The sequence below is a fragment of the Phyllostomus hastatus genome, unplaced genomic scaffold (assembly GCF_019186645.2).
Source record: "Phyllostomus hastatus isolate PE091 unplaced genomic scaffold, TTU_PhHast_1.1 phas_contig_524, whole genome shotgun sequence".
NCBI lineage: Eukaryota > Metazoa > Chordata > Mammalia > Chiroptera > Phyllostomidae > Phyllostomus > Phyllostomus hastatus.
Genome location: NW_025333900.1, coordinates 2,817,551 through 2,839,833, shown reverse-complemented (window position 1 = coordinate 2,839,833; position 22,283 = coordinate 2,817,551). Strand labels below are relative to the sequence as shown.

General features: G+C 35.0%; 1 protein-coding gene across 1 annotated transcript in view; it reads left to right on the top strand.

Moving 5' to 3' along the window:
- The window catches only part of RANBP9 (RAN binding protein 9), an 83,678-nt gene that overhangs the window by 9,839 nt on the left and 51,556 nt on the right, over nt 1-22,283 (top strand). The window contains exon 2 of the mRNA XM_045847012.1: nt 4,176-4,287. Coding sequence (XP_045702968.1) covers nt 4,176-4,287 — 112 coding nt within the window. The remainder of the gene's footprint in view (nt 1-4,175; nt 4,288-22,283) is intronic.

The following is a 22,283-nucleotide window of genomic DNA, read 5'->3' as shown; positions in this document are numbered from 1 at the left end:
AGACTATTTTTTGACGTATCCAATCAGTCACAGCACCTTCTCCATTCACTGCACAAATCTTTTTTTACATTTTAGTTGCATTTTTACCTTTCTTAAAATAATAAAGCATGATACACCAGAAATGTTGCTTATTTTCTTCCATCTTCAATATTAAAATGGCTGCACAAAAAATCACCAGTTTTGGTAAGTTGTTTGTTTTTTTTTAATGCACACCGACATGACAGCAGCTGTCACAATACAATCCAACAAAATTGTTTTGCATGAAGTTAAAGACAGCTAAGCATTAGTAGAGTCATCGTACAGAAAAAACAACAGACTTTTGAGCCAACCCAATAATACTAAATTATAACCCAAAGTATAAAATAAATATGCATGAGATATATGAACCCATGCAGATATAATCAAAGAGGAAATATGTTAGCACTTTTTGATCTGTACTGCACTTGAATTTTCCCAGATGGCTTTATATGTAGGAATCCCAGTCTTCATTGACTTAGGACCTTTGTATATTGCTAAACTTTTCTCTTTAATTCATTAATGTACTGGGGAAAACTGTGTTACAAACTAGATGACTTCTTTATTATGTTGACATCATTCCTATATTTACCAAGTGCATACCAGCTCATTTGTATTCAAGAAATATGTTTTGTAGCAGAACAGATTTTATGAGAATTTAATATTTTTGAGGTGGAATAGTTTCAGGAGATCAGAGTGTGGCTCCAGGAAGGAATGACTGAAGTTAGGGTGGATGTTAGTAGAAATTAAAATGCAAAAATGTGTGAGAATTAAAATTAAAAAAAAAACAGTAAAATAATCACAAATGAGTGTTAAGTGTGTTAATGCTGTGTGGGAGAGATGTGTGTCACTATGATGGCATATAAAAAAGGTTAGGCCAAGTCAGAGGTTAGAGAAAGGATAATTGAGGAAGTAAGGCTTGAGCTGAGATCTAAATGATGAGTGGGACCTAACTAGGCTGACAAGGAAGGGGCAGAGCTTTCCGGAGCTTTGCCCCAAGGAATTGCATGGAGCAAAGACAGGCCTGGTGAATGTGGTTGGAGCTGAAAGAAGGGAGGTAGAAAATGCAGGGGGAGGGTGAGATCAAACAAGATTTTCAGGAAGTTTATCTTTTTCCTAGGCTGAATGGGAGGATTTTTTAGAAGGAATGTTAGTTGTTCTGAGGGGTAATGGCACAAGCAAGGCTGTTTATATTTCCAGAAAGGCACTTGGCAGCATGTTGGAGAACGGAGGGGGATGGAGTGGCTCTTTCAGACTCTTTCCTTTTTCAGCGAAATGCAGTCAACAGATTGTTTGAGTAGAATGAGCTAACCTTGCTAGCCTATGAGTTTTGAGGCAGTAAATGTATTTTCTTCTTGAACCATGTAGAAAACACTCAGTATTGAAGATTTTGTGTTTTTAAAAGTTTACACTTTGGTAGTATGAGGTTGTAGTTTGGTTATCACAGAATTTAAGGTAATAAAATTCCTGCTGATGAACATTATTAGAAATAGGCCCTTCCGTCTCATAATACTAGTCTCACCTAAGAAGTATATGAAAACTTTTACATCTGAACTTTTTCCTGTCTTTAAATATAAATTTAATTTAAAAATGAAACATTCTTTTAACATTTACAGAATTTTTCTACAATGGCTTAGTAAGAGCATAATGAATATAAAGGAATTTTGAAGATTTATGACTGTAGTTTTCTGTTATTTTTACATAATAGAAAAATGTAGAGGATTTTAATTCATACATGGATTTAACACGAGTCTACTAATTTGGATAGTTATATAGCCTAAGTAGGAATTTTACCATTTAAAAAAACGAGGTTAAATAATACCTATTTCACAGATGTTGAATGAGGAAAATCTGTACAAAAGCACCTAATTCTTTGAGAAATTGTGTAATCTAAATATTTTCTTTCTCTTTTCCCAAAGAAGGAGCAAGGATAGGAGATGGGAATACATGTGAAGCGATCCCAGAATGCTCATTGTAACTAAATCCTTCCTGTGGGTACAGAGCTGCACTGGATCAGGCTTCTTGCATTTAAATCCCAGCACAAATACTGGTTTGGAATTCTTACACATTAGTATGACCTTGAGCTGCTTTATTTTTGCTTAATTTCCTCAATTGTGAAATAAATGATAACTACTTCGTAAGTTGTTTTGAATAAGTTAATAAATGTAATGCTCTTAGAACAGTGCCTTTTACATAGTATTAAATGTATGTTAACTATTACCATTTATTGCTGTTATTTAAGTACATCTTGAGATTACCTTATTCCTAAAAGTTTGGTCACTTTCCTAACAAAAAAAACAAAAACCAAATACAAAAGCTAGTTGATTTAGGACTCCAGGATTAATTAGATTTTTCTTTGGATTTATTTTTAGCTGTCTAAAAATTTTAAATACATTTAATTTACATGACCTTTTCCCAGGCTAATCAATTATTTTAACATTTTTACTGAAAAATATTTTGCTAAAACCATAACTTATTAAATATCTATTTTCAAAAAGTTATTGGTGTCATCCTGCAGATTTGTGCTATTATTTTTTTCCTGCTTAGTTCAGTGTAAATCTATTTCCTAAATGTGTTAAAGCAGTGTTATGGGTGTTTGTATGTTGCTGCTTCCATTTTTATCTTCTTAGCCAAGTTTATCACCGCCCAGTGGTCACTTCTGTTCATAACACATACATAAGAGATCTATGGACACAAGTTTTCCTGGTAATAGGAGTGATTGAGTTCAGCAATTTCTTTTGGACCAAGTAAATGTAGGCTAGTTTGCATTACAAGTGTAAACTCAACTGTTTAATGATAGGGTATGCATTGATAATTTGGTAAAGTGTATGGTAAGGAAAGATATGATCTTATTGCTTTGTGATGGTTATTGTGTGGCTAAGATATAATTTGTGACTTAAGGTTTTTTTGTTTTAAACAATCAGTAAATTTGAGGAGGGGAATTCTCCCTATGAATGTATTGTTACTGTATGACCGAAAGGTTAATGACATAAGATTGTATTGGGTACAGCGTATTAACTAGAACACCTGAATAGTGATTTAAACTATTGTTTCTCATCCAGACCTTTGGGGATTGTGGAAACTTGTCTCACTCACTCTCTTTGAGTACTTTTTAACCAGCTATTCTTCTTTGATTTTATAGGTATATTTTCTCTTGCTTACTTACTCTTGTTCACATGCTAGCTTTCAAGGTAATTTGTGTCTTGAACGAGGGACAGGGGAAGGGACTGTGAGTGAAGGAAACCCTTTGGGGTTAAAATGAGGACTAGCTAATTTGAGAAGTTTAAAAGCCACTAGCTAAAGGATTTTCCAAAGATGTCAGCAATGGTGTGGTGTTATATTTCTTTCTTTAACAAAGAGAGAAAATACAACTAGAGGTTAGCTATTTCTCAGGCTGTAATTGACCAAGGAAATTTTTATAAATATGTCTTTGTATAGAATTAAAAGAAGAAAATTGTAAATTCTTAAAGTCATAAAGTTCTTTTGCCAACTCATTCTAATTGTATAAAATTTCACTTAAAAATATACTATGTGACATAGATGCTTCTCAGTTAAAAAAAGCCATTTGGCAAAATAGTGTTGTTTAAAAATTATTTTAAAAAATACTTATTTATTTTTAGAGAGAAGGGTAGGGAGGAAGAAAGAGGGAAAGAAATGTCAGTGTGTGGCTGCCTCTCACATGCCCGCAGTCCAGGCATGTACCCTGATAAGAGTCGGAGTCAAACTTCCGACTCTTTGGTTCGCAGGCTGGCGCTCAATCCGATGAGCCACACATATCAGGGCTGTTTAGAAATTGTATAAATGATATGCAAATTTATATTAATAAAATTAAGATTATATTACGTTCTTCAAATTCAGCCTTTTTTCTCTTAAAAATAACAGTCTTCCCTAAAATACTTTAATTTTCATAAAGGACTGCTAGGTTCAGTATATTTAGATTCTGAAATTTTATTAAAATTAATAATGTGTGAAGAGTTCCGTGGCTAACTTGGGCTATTTTGCATATTGGATTAATTGTGATCATCATTGAGTGTTTAATGATTTGTGCTGATGGGACCAGAAATGTATACATTATTCTATAAATTACATTTGTTCCTGAATTGTTTAGATTCTCATTTGAATATCTCATTTGATTTTTTTCCTTTCTGTTTTGTATGCAGGTCATGGCAAAACCCCAAAAGATGCAGCATCAGTTCGTGCCACACATCCAATACCAGCAGCCTGTGGGATTTATTATTTTGAAGTAAAAATTGTCAGTAAGGGAAGAGATGGGTAAGTGTGAATTGTGGTGGAAAAGTTTTTGCTATTCTTGAGTAATCATTTTTGTTTTAATTCATAATGTCTATGATGTAATAATAGGAATCTTGGAAATTTTTCTAATTGGAAGTGGAATCTGAATATTTCAGTATAGCAGGTTAGATCTGATTTTGGTTAGATTGTAGTTGAAACTAACACTTGAATTGGTGAAATTAACCAAATTTTTCTAGTAGTTTGTCATTAAAATGGACAAATTGGAGTTGAAATTAAATAATAAAGAGATAGGGACTCATTTTTCACACCTTTTCTTACACTGTATTTTTCTGAATTCTGGCGAAAAGTTAAATCTTAAAGCTTTTACCAAAGCCAAAAAATTCTTGGCATTTTATAGGAGTTGGGGCTTAGGAATTCAGGCTTACATCAGGGAAATGTATATTTGTATCCTCTTATTTGGAGGCAATTCTGAGGGATTAGGATGTGGTTTAGAAACTTCCAATTAGAACTCCGTGTAGATCCTGGAACCAGGTTTTATATCACTGCTTTACAGCTTGGAATTGGTGTGTGTGTGTGTGTGTGCGTGTGCGCGCGCAGGCATGTGCCTGTATGCTTGCGTACATCAGAATTATGTATGTGATTATGAAAAATACAGTAGTTGGGCCTCACGCTGAACATTCCTAAATCAGTATTTTTTTTAGAAAGAGAGTTTGGGCAAGATAAGCATTGTAGGAAAGCTCCTTGGGGAATATTGGTACATATCTCTGGTTAAGAACAAAATAACCATTGTATTTTTCTATGGTATTTTCTGATAACTTCAGTGTGGTATCAGAGATCCTTTAAAGCATCGACAGAGGCATTTGTTCAGCAACCAAGATAAATTTCTTAGGCTCTGTGTTGCAGTAAGTTGATCCATATTTGAAGTGAATCGTTTAATCCCTCCTACTGTTTCTTCTGTGTTTAATTTACAAAATAAGTGTATTCAGTAATTTATTCTTCTTTATTTGCTGAGTAATCTCACATGTCAACAATAGAAAGTGAAAACTTGGAATTCAATGATAACTTTATTTAACTGCCTCAGTTTTCCCAGGGTGATCAAGCCAAAGATAAAATCAGAGAAGTCAAGGATAAAGTGGTTGGAGACCCAGATTGAAATAGGCAGATGATTGTAATCATTTCTAACTCTACTGCTGCATACTCAGTAAGCCATTTCTTTTTATACTCCAATATATCTTCAACCCCATAATGCTGGTGTTGTGCAGGATGGTTCCCAGGGTTCTTTTTTACTTTTCATTCCACATATTCTACCTTTGTATGATCTTGACCTTATATTTTCATGACTGCAAATACTTTGATGAATCAATCTCAAATCTAAACTGCTTCTCAGGCTATTCCCCTGGCCTCCAGACCAATATGTCTAACCACATGTTTGCTTTTGAATATCCCACTGGCATTAGTAGTAGTTTGTCTAAAATCTGTTTCTCAGTACTAGCTTGGTTACTTGTTTCAGTAGTGCTAGAAACTTGAGAAATTTCCTGCTTTTGCTTTATCCTTCCCTACAGCTTCTGCCTTGGTCAGGGCTTGGTAATTTTCCCCTAATTTACTAAGGTGGTTGGTTCATTGGTCTCCCAGTTGCTCCCTGATTTCTTCTTAGTCCCTTTTATAACTGTTGTTGGTGGTCTTTTAGATACAGAACTGAATTGTGACTGTACCCTTCTTGAGATCATTTAGTACACCTGCTGCTTTGAGAATAAAATCTAAAACTTTGTTACTGAGCAAGGGCTCACTCCCTGACACAGATAGAAGCCAAAAGTATGGCACCAGATTTTGAGAGAAGAAAAAAGCTTTATTGAGTAGTCAACTGGCCAGGAGACAGGAGGCAGAGCTCAAATCTGTTTCCCTCATCCAGGGTTAGGGATGACATTTAAGAGGTTAAAGGGAACAGACTGTTATGCCTAAGGGCTGGCAGGGCAGGTTTCTGTAGGAGGGCTTTAGAACTTGGTTGTTTATGGTAAGGTAAGGTAGGGGCTTCAGCACCAGATCTTCTGGACAACAGAGACTTCATTTCTGAAAGGTTCAGTTATGCCCTGGTCTTTTGGTGGGATATGGGGTGGGAGGGGATGGACTTTATTTCCAGGTGTAGTAGGAAGTCAAAATTCTCCCCGTAGCATGCTTCCCCTGCATGACTTGAGGTTTTTTTCTTTTGTCTCTGAAAACTCAGTATCTTGGTGGGAAACCTGATAGGGCCAGTTTGAGCTAGTTCTATGATTACAGCTTCTTAGCAGGGTCCTTCATTGAAGATTTGTTTTCTAACTCCTTTCTAATTTTTCAGTCTTATCTCTTTGTTGACAGGATCCCTCATTCTTTTTTACCCCATTATAAAAATTAGGTATATTTTACATACAGTAACATCATTTTTAGCATGTGGGTCTCAGTTTTGGCAGATGTGTACATTCATGTAACTACCACCACAGTCAGTATGTAGAACAGTTTCATCACACAAATTCCTTCCCAAATTCCTCCATACCACTTTGTAGACAGTTGTTCCCCATCTCCAGCCCCTGGCAACCACTGAGTGGTCTTCTGTTTATATGGTTTTGCCGTTACTGCAATAGTTTATAAATGGAATCATGTAGTTCTTGGTTTATCTTTCTATTACTTCCTTTTGAAAATATAAGTATATAATACCACAGAAAACTCTGAACATATAGATAACTGGTGATTTTCTAGATAAGGGAAGTGCTTAACTGAAGATGGAAGAAACTTGAAACATTTTTGACACTTTTGAATTTTTTTTAATAATGTGATTTATTTTCATTGCTGTATTCGGGGTTAGTATGTTTTAACATTTAGAAAGTTACTTTTGTACTAACACCTTGCAGTCCCCTCTTAAATTACTCTCTGTCGTGAGCAGTAATGGAATTAGCTAGTAACCTCTTCACCTTCCCTTCCCTCCCTCTTCCCTGGTATCTATGTTTTTGGTATTGAAAACTTACTATTTAAATGCAAAAATTCACATTTGGAGGGTGGCATGTATAGTTCTGTGAGTTTTGACAAATGAAATATAATCATTTAGTAACCACCATAGTTAGGATATGGAATAGTTCCTTACCTCTCAAAAGTCTCTCTTGTTGCCCCTTAATAATCAAATCCTCCTTCTACCCCTAACTCGTGGCAACTACTTACTTGTTTTCTTTTCCTGTAATTTTTCCTTTTCAAACTAGAATGTCATATAAATATAACCTTTTGAGTATGTTTTTTTCACTTGGTGTGACACATTTGAGATTCATTTTAGGTAGTCCAGTGTATCGATAGTTCATTCCTTTTTTGGTAACTCGCCCGTCTCCATTTTCTTATTGTATGTCTATACAGAACTCTGTTACCTCATCATTTGGTGTTAGTTCTAAATTCAGTATGTTCAACAATCACCACCAGATCTTACTGCAAAGCTTCTCGTAGGGTATTTTGATTGTCTGAAGCTCTTTCTTTACTGGAGAGCTCATGGGGACAATATTATTTAAGTCCCTTCTGGTTTATAACATACTTGTTTTTGAACATTATATCCATTATATTTGAAGGTTTCTTTGGGTATAAAACCCATGGCTTACATTTTCTTGTGAGCTCTGCGGACTTGGACATGCATTGTTATTGTCAAATTCTTGTGCCTTTTTTACCCCTTACATGAAACTTGGTGTTCTGCTTACATGCTGTGAAAAGATTTTTCTTTTCTTTTTTTAAGTACCAGTACTTGATTATGTCTTGTTAACATTTATATATGGCATTAAATAATAGCCCTCTTTTATTTCAGAAAAGTTTTCAGTATTTGCCCTGTATCATTATATAGGTTTCTGGGGGGTGGGGGAGCTCCAATTATGAGTGTGTGTTGGACCTTCTTTGCCTAACTTCTGTTTCATTTGTTCACAAATCCTTTTTTTTTCCTTGTTTATTAAAAATTCCCTCCACTTTGTTCCATATTTTTTTTGTGGGATCTGTATACTCTTGCATTTAGTTTGTCTTTATTTCTGATGTAATTTTTTCATTTTTCTTTAATTCTTATGTGATGCAAATACAAACACTATTTTCCCACTTAAGTTAAAAAATGGGGGCTTCTTATGAAAAAATCTTAAAGATCCAGTGTAAATTTTAAGTTATAGCACTTGTGAAGAAAAATGTTATTGCTGAAAAATAGTAAAATATACCCCAGTCTCCATAGTTTTATGGGTACATGTCACTTGGTATATGAATGCAAAGTTTATAAAATTGAAATTTGAAGCAGTTGCTTACTAACTGATTTGCATGATTTAGAATTGCTGCTTTTTATTGTTCATAATTTTATAAGGACATGCTGAAAAATAGGAAGAATTTTAAATGTAGATTGCAATGTAAAGAACTTTATTAAACAAAAATTTTACTTTATTGAAGTCATAAATAATTTAGTGCCTGTGAGGTGAAAAGTAGGGTTTGTTTTATATATATAATGTGATAAATTCTTCTCCTTACCCTCTATTTATACTATAATGGGGCTATTTAAAAAGTCAGGAAACCAAGTTACATTTATTTGTTGCAGTAATTAACTGCAGATGAGATTAGTTAACAAAGAGTTTTTAGAGGAACTCAAACTAATAGTATGCTTTTGTTGAACTTAGAGTTATATTGTATTAAGTATTAAAAGGCAAGATGGATGAATAGGTTCTTGAAGTCCATTTTAGTATATATAACCAGGCCTTAATTTAAGGTACTATGTATTTATATAGCTCTTTGAGAAGTAATGGCAGAATTATGCAACTGACTGTTGTATATTGTTGTGGACTTTTAAATGCAAGTAGAACCTATTAGTTTTTTGCTTTCAGTGATCCTTCTGCTGTGGGAGAAATGGGGGCAGGGTAGTGCAGTATATAGAGAAATAAGTAGCTGCTTTCCTGTCAGCATAGAATTAGAATTGAAACAAAATTTGTATCACAGAAAAGAAATCAAAATGATCTGTATTTGAATGATAACACTGAGAAAAAGAATTTTCATTTTGGTACTTCAGTTATAAATTATTTACCTCAATTCTGTTGGTTCAGATAATCATCTAGTGATTATTGCTTATTCTGTAATATTTTGGGTAAGCATGTTCTTGCACTTTGTACATTAATAGTGGCTGTTATATGAATGTATGTGTAGGATGTGGTATGGTAAAGTTGTGGCCATAGGAAGAAATAAGAACGAGGCTTGGAAGGAAGTTTATTATACTCACAGGCCCCAGAGAGGTGTCTTGCATGCCACTCGGTCACAGGGGAAGGGCCAGATTTTGGACAGGTGGCAGAAGACAGGAGTGAGAGTAAGAGTGTTTATTGGAGTTTCAAGGGAAAGACAAAGCAGAGCTGGCTTAGTTGTTTAGGATTGGCATGTTTGAATAATTCCAGTGGTGTTTGGGCTTTGGAGTGGTCTCTGGTAGTCTGGTACCTGGTCCTGGAATGATTTAGGGCAAGTGAAATACTTGCTTGTGTGCATCTGTGTGTAAGGTAGATAAGGAGACTGCTGGGGCTGTTCACTTGGAATTGGTTGGTTTGTACGTATATGAAAGAGATGTTCCCAGACAAGACCTTTGGTGTCTCTAAGAAAGGGCTAGTCCTGTGATAAGCAGTCTCTCCCTGGCCAGAAAGCTTTTAAAGATGTCTAAACATCATATAAGATACAGGGGTGGGGGTGGAGGGTGGGGAAGGCCAATACAGTGATCAAGTAAAGTTTATCTGCTTGCTTTGTCATAATTTCTGATGTGTTTGTGATCTTTCAGAACCTTGACTCTCTAGACAATTACTTTCTTTTTGTTTGCTTTTTATAAGTTCTTAGACCTTTTTGGTTAGTGATTGCTTTTTTCTTTTAACCCTGAAATATGCATGTTTTAAAAACTTGATTGAAATGTTTTCACAGGAGCATTCATAACTTTTGATGACATGTTTTTAGGTTAATTTTATGAACCAGTTGAATATATATCAGCAGTCTCCTTTTAATGTTTGAAAGTAGTTATATGTTCCTTCTTCCACATAAAGAAAGTGTATGTTCATATCTTCTTTAAATGTTTATGGGTAGCTTGTGAGTAACAGGTAACTGTCCTGGTTCTAGTTATTTTCCCCATAAGCATTTTTTAAAGATTTTTTGTTTGTTTGTTTGTTTTTAGAGGGGGGAAGAGAGGGAGAAAGAGAGGGAGAGAAACATCAATGTGTGGTTGCCTCTCCCACACCCCTCACTGGGGACCTGGCCTGCAACCCAGGCATGTGCCCTGACTGGGAATCGAACTGTCAACCCTTTGGTTTGCAGGCCACACTCAAAGATTCACAGACCCTTTGGTTTGTGAGCCACACCACCAGCCAGGGCCCCATAAGCATTTTTGCCACAAGTGTTTTTGATGCACAACTAATTGGCCATAAGACAATTTCGCCATAAAAGAACAAAAAATAAGAGGGGTGTTTAAAAAGACGGAATGAAATTTGAAAATATCAAAATTTAAGGACTTTATAACAAAAAATGAAAATACATAGTCTTGGAAGTCTTTTGTTCATAGTATATATATGTATGTATATATTTTTTTGCTTATTGATTTGTCTTGTTCGGCATCACACTTTTTCTTTTTTTGCCTAAATGTCTTCATTGAGAGGTGTCAGTTTCCAACCAAAGAATTGATAATTAATGCTCTCTAACAACCTGTGAATTAGGAGCTACCTCTTTTATATTTGCCATAGCTTGGTAAACTTTTGGTGTTGATAGGTGGGAAGAATAACTGCTCACTGAAGGATTTGCAAACTGGTGTGTTATTTTGTAGTATAGGATGCAGTTCAGCTTCACATGTAGCTTTGCAGCTACATGGCTTTATGCTTGGTTGTTATCCACTATTTTAAGACAACTAGGTCTACTCTTGTCACTGTATAGACCATTATGAAACTAAGATTTATATAATATAAAAGTGGAAATACTGTGAGAACTTTGTCAGTGGAGAAATTAAACCAAGCTGACAACCTACTTAAATACATTGTCCAACAAATGCAAACCAAGTTGTCAAGCAGTTATTTTATCTTGTATGGCAAGATTAGTTGTGCGGCAAAGGTGCTCATGGAGAAAATACTGTACTCAAAGTGTCTTGACAAGGGGCTGGGGGAAGAGAGAGAAAGACACACACAGGCACACATCCACATACATGCCAGTGGTCTTTTAGAGCTCTTCATGTGTCATGTCATTGTATTCATGATGCCATTCTGCAGAAATAAAAGATTTTATTTCAGAAGGTATTAGGTGACTTTAAGTCTTGTAAGACAAGGTCCCACTTGTACCTTGAGTATCATGAAGAAACTATTCAGAATTTTAATATTTAAAATTAAACATCAAGCAAGGAATTTGATAGATGACCTTTATGCCCATTAGATGAATGCCTACTGAGGAGGCAACATTTAGTATAATTTGAAATTTTCTTTACTTCTGAAATTTATAAAAGTGTGTGTTAAGAAATCACAGTCGTAAAACTGCTTTTGAATTTCAGATAAGGTACTGGTTGAATGCATTATCTAGTAAATTAAAAACTAACTCCAATCCTATAGGACAAAAATGTCTAGCTCACCAGTCTTTTTGAAATTGCTAAATGAATTATTTTATATCTATCCTCCATATTTACCCTTTTGGAAAACATTGTTAGTTTACCTTTCCAACAAATGTACAAGATGTTTTACAGCATGCATTCCCCCTCATTATTAAATATCTTTACGTTTTATTAAATAACTATTTTTTAGTGGCATTTATAATTACCATGTAGGTTTGTTTTGTTTTTAAGGCTTCTTAGATTCCAGCAGGGCCTGGCTGAAGTGGTATGGCTCCTCAGTTGCAGGGCCATGTCTGCCTGTAGCCATCCAGTTTGCACAGTGGACAAGGCCTGCATGGGGCCTTCATACGTAATTTAAATGTACACATATACAGTGATTTACTGCCCTGCATATAGATTAGCCCTGGTTTTTATATCACAAATAGCATTGCATTAAATATTCTTGTAGATATTTTTGCATATATCCATGATTCTTTTCTTGGGATATATTAAGAGAAAAATGGTTTGCCATCTTAAGAAGGATTTCTTTTATTTCTAGTGAGGTCACATTTTTCATGTTTATTTTCATGCGTGGCTTTTTTATTGGAGTATAATCTTTTTAAACATTTTTTTTAAAATAACATACAGGAAAATTCGCCCTTTTTGTTTGTACAGTTCTGTGAGTTTTGACTAATGCATAGAGTCCTGCAATCACCATTCTTCTTACCTTCCTAACAGATTTTTTTTCCAAAATTGACATATAAAAGGAACTATGTAGTATGTAAAGTACATAACCTTTTGAGACCGACTTCTTTCATTTCACATAGTATATTTGAGATTAATACATGTTGATGCTTGTACCAGTGGTTCATTGCTTTTTATTACTGAGTAGTAGTCCATTGTAAGGATGCATAACAGTTTATTCATTCCTTTATCAGCTGAAAACTGGGTTTCCAGCTTATGCCGATTGTGAGTTTATATTTACAGGAGAATTAAATACTGCAGAGAGTTCCCGTGTACCCCTTTGTCCTCCAGTTTCCCTTATTAATATCCTGTGTTAGTGTGGTACATTTTTAAAATTGTGGAACCAATATTGAGACATTATTATTAACTCAAGTTCATAGGCTGCATGAAGGTTTGCTCTTTGTTGAACAGTTCTGTGGGTTCTGACATATGCATAATGTCAGGTATCTACTATTATAGTATCATACTGAATGGTTTCACTGTCCTAAAACTCTGGTTCACCTATTCGTACTTCCTCTTCCCACTACCCTCCATCCTCAGATTCCTGGTGACCACTGATCTTTTTACTGCTGCCATAATTTTACATTTTCAAGATGTGATAACTGGAATTACATAGTACATAACCTTTTCAGACTGTCTTCTTTCACTTAGCAATATACATTTAAAATTTCTCTATGTCTTTTTATGACTTCATAGATCCTTTTTATCAGTGAATAATATTTCATTATATGGATGTACCACTGTTTATCCTATTGAGAAACATCTTAGTTATTTCTAGTTTTTGACAGTTATGAGCGAGGCTCTCATAAACATTCATGTGCAGGTTTTTGTGTGGACATAAGCCTTCAGCTCCTTTGAGTAAATGCCTGTAAGTATGATTATTAGGTCATATGATAAGACTAAATTTAACTTTGTAAAAAACTGCCAAATGTCTTCAAAGTGGCTATACCATTTTGCATTTCTACCAGCAATTAATGAGAGTTTCTGTTGCTCCGCATCCTCACTTAGCAGTTGGTGTCTTGGGGTACTTTTGTTTGTTTGTTTTTAACGGTTATAATAGGTGTGTAGTGGTATTTCATCATTGTTTTAATTTGCCAGTTCCCTAAAGGCATATGATATTAAGCATCTTTTTATATGCTTATTTGCCATTTTATAGATCTTTGGCAAAGTATCTGTTCAGATGTTTTGCCCACTTTTTAATTGGGTTGTTTTCTTATTGAGTTAAAACAACTTAGTATATTTGAATTCAAATCCTTCATCAGATAGGTGTTTTGCAAAGGTTTCCTCCTAATATGTGACTTGTTTCATTCTCTTAACACTCTTTTTTTTTTTTTTTAACTCCTCACTGAAGGACAGTTTTTTCATTGCCTGTAGAGAGAGGAGAGAGAGAGAGACATCTATGCAAGAGAGAAGCATTGATTGGTTGTCTCCCATACACACCATACTGGGGAATTGAACCTGCAACCTTTTGGTTCTGGGATGATACTCCAACCAACTGAATCACATTGGTCAGGGCTCTTATCACTATCCTTTGAAGAATTTTAAATTTTAATTAAGTTCAGCTTTCCATTTTTCTTTCACAGATCTTGCCTTCCATTTTGTGTCTAAAAAATCACAGCAGAACCCAAGGTCACTAAATTTTTTTCTCCACTACTTTTTAGGCATTTTATAGTTTTGGGTTTTATTTTTAGGTCTGTGGTTCATTTTGAGTTAATTTTTTGTGAAAGATATAAGGTCTGTGTCTATATTCACATTTTCAAGTGGGTATCTATTTGTTCATTACCATTTGTTGAAAAGTCTCCTTTCTCCATTGAGTCGCCTTTGCTTCTTTGTCAAAATTCAGTTAACTGTATTTTTGTGGGTGTATTTTTGGGCTTTCCGTTCTGTTCCATTGATCTATTTGTTTATTCTTTTGCTAATATTGTGTGGTCTTTGAATACTGTAGCTTTATAGTGTGTCTTGAAGTTAGGATAGTGTCAGTTTTTCAGCTTTGTTCTCCTCTAGTATTGTGTCTGCTGTTTTGGATCTTTTGCTTTTTTCATGTAACCTTTGGAATCAGCATGTTGATATCTATAAAATAACTTGCTTGGCACACCATTTAAAAAATTTCAGATTGATTGTTCACTGCTAATATATAGTGATTGACTTTTGCTTATTAACCTTGCATCTTATAACCTTCCTTTAATCCCTTATTAATTCCAAGAATGCTTTGTCAATTCTTTGGGATTTTCTACAAAGATATTCTTGTGAGCTGCTACAAAGACAGTTTTATTTCTTCCTTTGCAATCTGTAACCCTTTTATTTCTTTATCTCATCTCTTTGGGTTACAGGACTTGCATTATGGTATTGAATAGGAGTGGTGAGAGGAGACATCTTTCCTTTTTTCCCAGCCTTAGTGGGAATGCATCTAGTGTCTCACTACTAAGTATGATGTTAACTGTAGGTATTTTGTAGATGTTCTTTGTTCAGATGAGAAAGATCCCCTCTATTCCTAGTTTACTCAGAGTTTTATTCATGAATAAGTGTATGAGATTTTTTTCAAGTGCTTTCCCTGCATCTGTTGTTATGAGCATAGGATTTTTCTTTTTTAGCATGTTGATGAAATAAGTTATATTAATTGATTTTCAAATGTTGAACCAGCTCTGCATACTGGGATAAATCCCACTTGGTTATAGTGTTTGCTTCCTTTTATACATTGTTGGATTTGATATGCTGATACTTTGTTGTGGATATTTTATGTCTATTTTTATGAGAGATATTGGTCCATAGTTTTTTGTTTGTTTTTATAATAGCTCTTTAAGACTTTCTAGCTATGATTTAATTGATTTTTGGTTTAATTCTGTTGTGGTCTGAGAGCATGCTTTGTATGATCAGTTTTTAAAATATGTTAAGATTTGTCTTAAGATCCTGAATATGGTCTGTCTTGGTGAATGTTTTTGTAAGCTTGAAAGTAATGTGTATTCTGCTGCTATTGGATGAAGTATTCTGCAAATGTCAGTGAAATCCAGTTGATTGACAGCACTGTTGAGTTGACTGTATCCTTACTAGTTTTCTGCCTGCTTTGTCTAGGAGGCACTGATGCAGGCTTGTTGGTTTCTCTAGTTACGATAGTGGCTGTAACTATTCTTCCTTGAAATTCTATCAGTTTTTGTCTCACATCTTTTTTTTTAAGTATATGTAATTGATTATGTTACTACAGTTGTCCTACTTTTTCCCCCATGGCACCACTCTGCCCACTACCTGCCCTTGCCTCCTGCTATCCCCCCCTTAGTTCATGTCCATAGGTCATGCATATAAGTTCTTTGGCTTCTCCATTTCGTATACTATCCTTAACATCCCCCTGTCTATTTTGGACCTAACAATTATGCTTTTTAATTCCTGCACCTTTTCCCCTCTTCTCTCCCTTCCCCCTCTCAGCTGATAACCCTCCATGTGATCTCCATTTCTATGATTCTGTTCCTGTTCTGATTGTTTGCTTAGGGGTTTTTTGTTTGTTTGTTTGTTTGTTGTTTGTTTCTATTCAGTTGATAGTTGTGAATTTGTGGCATTTTTAATATTCATAGTTTTGATCTTCTTTTTCTTATATAGTTCCCTTTAACATTTCCTGTAATAAAGACTGGGTGGTCCTTTAGCTTTACCTTGTCTGGGAAGCACTTCATCTACCCTTCCATTCTAAATGATAGCTTTTCTGGATACAGTAATCTAGATAGAAGGTCCCTGTTTTTATTTCTTTGAATACTTCTTGCCAGTCCCTTCTTGCCTCAAAAGAAAGCAAAGTTTCTTTTGAGAAATCAGCTCATAGTCTTATGGAAACTCCTTTGTAGGTAACTTTCTGCTATTCTCTTGCTACTTTTAAGATTCTCTCTTTTATGTTTAACCTTTGGCACTTTGATTCTGATGTGTCTTGGTGTGGTCCTCTTTGGGTCCAACTTCTTTGGGACTCAGAGCTTCCTGGACTTGTATGTCTATTTCCTTTGCCAAATTAAGAAAGTTTATTTCATAATTTTTTTTCAAATAAGTTGTCCATTTCTTACTCTTCCTCCTCTCCTTCCTGCACCCCTATGATTTGGATGTTGGCACATTTGGAGATGTCCCAGAGTCTTCTTATACTCTCATTGTTTTTTTTTGAATTCTTGTGTCTTCTTCTGTTTTGGTTGAATGTTTATTTCTTCCTTATGATCCAAATCATTGATTTGAATCCTGGCTTCTTCCCCTTCACTGTTGGTTCCCTGTAGATTTTCTTTATTTCACTTAGTGTGACCTTCATTTCTTCCTTTATGTTGTTGCCATACTCAATGAGTTCTTTGAGTATCTTGATCACCAGTGTTTTGAACTTTACATCTAATAGGTTGGCTGTCTCTTTTTCATTTAGTTCTTTTTCTGGAGTTTAGTTCTGTTCTTTCATTTGGGCCATATTTCTTTGTCTCCTAAATTTGTCAGTCTCCCTGTGTTTGTTTCTGTGTGTTAGGTAGAGCTGCTTTGATTTCCTGTAAAAAGCACCTGTAAATTGTGTGGGGTGGAGCCTTTGGTAATCACCAGGGTGGGGCAACCCATTTAAGTGCTTGTGGCTCTCTGTTGGGGGAGGACTCTTGAGACAGGACTGTGCCACTGCCTGACTTCTGGGGATTTGCCTGGCACTTGCCCCATTTCTAGCCACTTCATCCACTCCCTATATGTGGCTGGCACCTTTTCAGCTGTTGCCCTGGTGTTGAATCTCAGAGTGGGTGGGTTTGTGTACATTTTAAGACCGTGTGGGCTCATTAAGCAGAGTTTCCTGAAAATCCGGCAATCCCTCCAACCCATAACCTCCCAGCACTTAGCGGTCCTTCCGCCTCTCCAACCCCCACTGATTTTTATAGCCAGAAGTTATGTGGATCTGTCTTCCTGGCACTGGAACCCTGGGCTGTGCTGTCTGGCCTGGGGCTGGGATGGCTTCCTCCCAAGGTATCTCGGTTTTTATCTACCATATGTGAATATAGGACTGGCTGTGCCCATTCCCCTCCATGGCCTTGCCTCTCCCCCTTCTTCCCCAATCTCCTAATCTCTGTCCCTCCTACCTATCTGGATGAATGTAGCTTCTTTTAATTCCAGGTTGTTGGATTTCCATACAGTTCAATTTTCTGATAGTTCTGGGTGTTTGTTTTGAGATTTAGTTGTAATTCTTTTTGTGGTTGTAGGAGGACTCAAAGCATGTTTCCCTATACCTCCATCTCCATCTTGACTAGAAGTTTTTGTCTCACATCTTTTACACTTCATTATTAGGCACATAAACATTAAGAATTATTATATCATCTTCAAGAATTGACCTTGTCTCATTAAGTAAAACTCTTTATCCCTTATAATTTTACTTGTTCAGAAGTCTGCTTTGTTAGAAATTAGTGTAGTTAGTCCAACCTTCCTTTGATTAACATAATGTTTCGATTAACATAGTATTAGCATGGTGTGCCTTTCTACATCCCTTTACTTTTATTTATTTATTTTTAATTTAGCTAAGTTTCAACAAAGCATTTTTATTTTTAAATTTTTTGTTGTATTTTTCCCATTACCATTTAGTGCATTTATACCCCCCCCCAGTTGCCACACTGTTGTCCATGTCCATGAGTACTTTTGCCTTTTTGCTCAGTTCCTCCAACCCCTAACCTCCCTCCACTTAGCTGTCTTCCTTCTCTCTATCTATGAGTCTGTCTCTGTTTTGCTTGTTAGTTCAGTTTGTTCATTAGATTCCACTTACGAGTGAAACCATATGGTATTTGTTTTTCTCTTACTGGTTTATTTCACTTAATATAATGTTCTCCAGGTTCATCCATACTGTTGCAAAGGGTAAAACTTTCTTCTTTTTTATGGCTGAGTAGTATTCCATTGTGTAAATATCCCCTAGTTGTTTTATTCACTGAACCACTGATGGACATTTAGGCTGCTTCCATATCTTGGAGATTGTAAGTAACTCTGCAGTGAACGTAGGGGTACTTATGTTCTTTCTAATTAGGTTTTGGGTTCCTTCATATATATTCCCAGAAGTGGAATTGCTGGGCCACAAGGCAGATCCATTTTTTATTTTTTGAGGTATGTCCATACTGCTTTCCACTGTGGCTGTACCAGTCTGCATTCTCACCAACAGTGCAAAAAGGTTCCCTTATCTCCACATTCTGGCCAGCTTTTGTTGTTTTTTTGGTTTATTGGTGATGGCCATTCTGACATGTGTGAGATGATATCTCATTGTGATTTTAATTTTCATTTCTTTGATGATTAGTGATGTTTAGCTTTTTTTCATATATCTATTGGCCATCTGTATGTCCTCTTTGGAGAAGTGTCTGTTAAGGTCCTTTGCCCATTTTTTAATTGGGTGGGTTGTTTTGTAAGTTGTTTATAAATTTTGGATTATTAACCCCTTATCAGATATATTGGTGAATATGTTCTCCCATTCTGTGGGTTGTATTTTTATTTCGTTGATGTTTCCTTTGCTGTGCAAAAAGTTTTTTGTTTGATGTAGTCCCATTTATTTTTCCTTTAGTTATTCCTGCCAGGGAAGATATACTAATAAAATATTGGTATGAGCAGTGTCTGACCTTTTGCTACCTGTGTTATTCTTCTAGGTATTTTATGGTTTCTGGTGTAACATTTAAGTCTTTAATCCATTTTGAATTTATTCTTGTGTGTGGTGTAAGAAGGGATTTAAGAAGTAAGAAGTAAGAAGTTTCATTTTTCTGCATGTATTTGCACAATTTTCCCAACACCATTGAATAAACTATATCTAGCCAATTGTATGTGTTTGCTTCCTCTGTTGAATATTAATTGACTGTCAAGATCTGGGTTTATTTCTGGGCTCTCTGTTCTGTTCCAGTGATCTGTGTATTGCCAGTACCATGCTGGTTTGATTACTAGGGCCTTGAAGTATAGTTTGATATGAGGTAGCATGATTTCTTCAATTTGGTCTTCTTTCTTGGGACCACTGTTGCAATGCAGGGCCTTCTGTGATTCCATGTAAATTTTTGAAATGTTTATTTTAGTTCTGTTAAATACTTCATTGGAATCTTGATAGGAATTGCATTGAATCTATAGATTACTTTGGTTAGTATGGACATTGTAATGATGTTAATTCTTCTTATCCATGAACATGATATGTGTTTCCACTGATTTGTATCTTTTTCATTTTCTTCCTTCATTATCTGATAATTTTCCAAGTACCAATCTTTTACAACCTTGGTTAGGTTTATTCCTTTGTATTGTATTCTTTTTGAAGCAATTGTGAATAGGATTGTTTTCTTAATTTCAATTTCTGTTAGTTCATTATTGGCATAAAAATATAACTAATTTCTGGATATTAATTTTGTATCCTGCTACTTTGCTGAATTCATTTATCAACTGTAGTAGTCCCTTGGTGAAGTCTTTGGTGTTCTCTATATAGAGTATCATGTCATCTGCGAATAAAGACAATTTTTTTTCTTTCCAATTTGGATGTCTTTTATTTCATCTTGTCTGATTGCTGTGGCTAAGACTTCCAGTACTATGTTGAGTAAGAGGTGTAAAAGCAGACATTCTTGTCTTGCTCCCCTGATCTTCAGGGGAACATTTGTAGTTATTGCCCATTGAATATGATGCTGGCAGTAGATTTGTATTTATGGCCTTTATTGTGTTCAGTTACCTTTCCCCTGTTCCCACTTTACTGAGAGTTTTTATCGTAAATGGGTGCTGGATTTTTATCAAATGCTTTTTCTGCATCTGTTGATATGATCATTTGGTTTTTATCCTTCATTCTTTCCCTGTACTTTTAATCTTTCTGTGTCTTTATATTTAAAGTTGGTTTTTTATCAACAACATGGGTCATGTTTTTTATTCAATCTGTCAGTTTCTTGGTGTGTGTAGACCTTTCTTGTTGAAAGTGCCAGTTGTTATAGTTGGTTTGATATAAACCCTATTTGTAACTATTTTCTATTCATTGCATCTGTTCTTTGCTACTTTATTTTAAATCTTGTTTTCTTTTTTTAAAGTTCATTAATTTTTAATTTTTAACAATTATTTTTAAAACATTTTGCTTTGGTTTTAATTGAACATGTTATAATTGCATGTTCTCTTCTATCTTAAGATATCAATTATATTTATTTTTAAATTTCATTGGTCCTTGCCCTGGAGTTTGCAGTAGACAATTCCAACTAATACAACTCTATTTTCTAATAACATGTTACCACTTCCCAGGTAATGCAGGTGCTTTAGAACAGATTATAATCAATTCCTCCCTCCTACATTTTATAATATTGCTCTCAATCTTTTCACTTATTCATAAACTATTAACGTAATGTCACAATTCATTGTTACTGTTATTTTTTGAACAATTATCTGAGATCAATTTAGAATAAGAAAAGTAAAAGACTTTATTTTTCTTTCTGAACTTCTTCCTTTCTTTATGTAGATTTCAATTTCTCACATACATCTTTTATTTCTTGCTGAAGAACTTTTAATACTTCTTGCAAGGCAGCAGATTGGCAACAAATTTCCTCAGTTTTTGTTTAGCTGATAAAGCATTTATTTGTCCCTAACTTTTGAAAAAAAGTTTCATCGTATATCAAATTCTAGATTTATAGGGGTTTTGTTTGTTTTCTTTTTTCAGTACTCAGATAATTCACTATACTCTTTGCTTGTATGGTTTTTGAAGAGAAGTCTGATATAATTTTTATCCTTCTTTCATATAGGTATTTTTTCAAAATTTTGTTTTGTTTTGGTTTGTTTTAGCTCCTTTAGCTTATTTCATTTTTTTCTGTTCGGCTTTTGCAATATGAATACAATAAACCTAGGTTTTGTTATTTTTCTTTTTAACCTCTTTTGTGTTCTCAGTTTTTTTGGGATTTTGATTTGGTGTCTGTCATTAATTTTGGAAGAATTTTCAGCATTGTTACTTAAAATATTTCAGTCCTTCTAACATTCCCAAAATGTGCATGTTACACCTTTTATAATTGTATCACAAGTTTTGTTGTGTATTCTATCCCCCCTCATTTCAGTTTGTGACATTTCCATTGACAAATCTTCACACTCACTGGTAGTTTCCTTAGTTGTGTTTTAGTTTAATGGTGAGCCCATTGAAAGCATTCTTGATTTGTGTTAGTGTTTTTGGTTTCTAGCATTTTGCTTTGGTTCTTTCTTATAGCCAATAACATATAAGTCACAGTTATATTAAATTCTTATTTTTTATTTTTTGTCTTTTGTTTTAACATTTCATTTATTATTTTTAGAGAGAAGGGAAGGGAAGGAAAAAGGGAGGGAGAGAAACACTAATGTGTGGTTGCCTCTCGTGTGCCTCCTACTAAGGACCTGGCCGGCAACCCAGGCACGTGCCCAGACTGGGAATCGAACCAGCAACTCTCCGGATCGCAGGCCCATGCTCAATTCACTGAGCCACACCGCCAGGGCTTAAATTCTTATTTTGATAGTTTCAGAATCTCTGCATATCTGAGTTTGGTTGTGATGCTTGCTTTGTCTTTTTAGAATGTAATTTGTCTTGCTTTCTATCATGCAGTATTATTTTTTGTTGAAAACTGTGTATGATTTGTTGTATAATAGGAGCTCAGGTAAATAGATCATTACAGTGAGGTTTTATAATTATCTGGCTAGAATTTATGCTGTGTTTAATGTTTGCTAGGTGTTTGTATTGTTTGTAAGTGTCAGAGGCTTTATTTTCCTCCCATTTCTTTGTTTCTCCTTGTTGTCTCCTGGCTGTTTGGATTCCCTA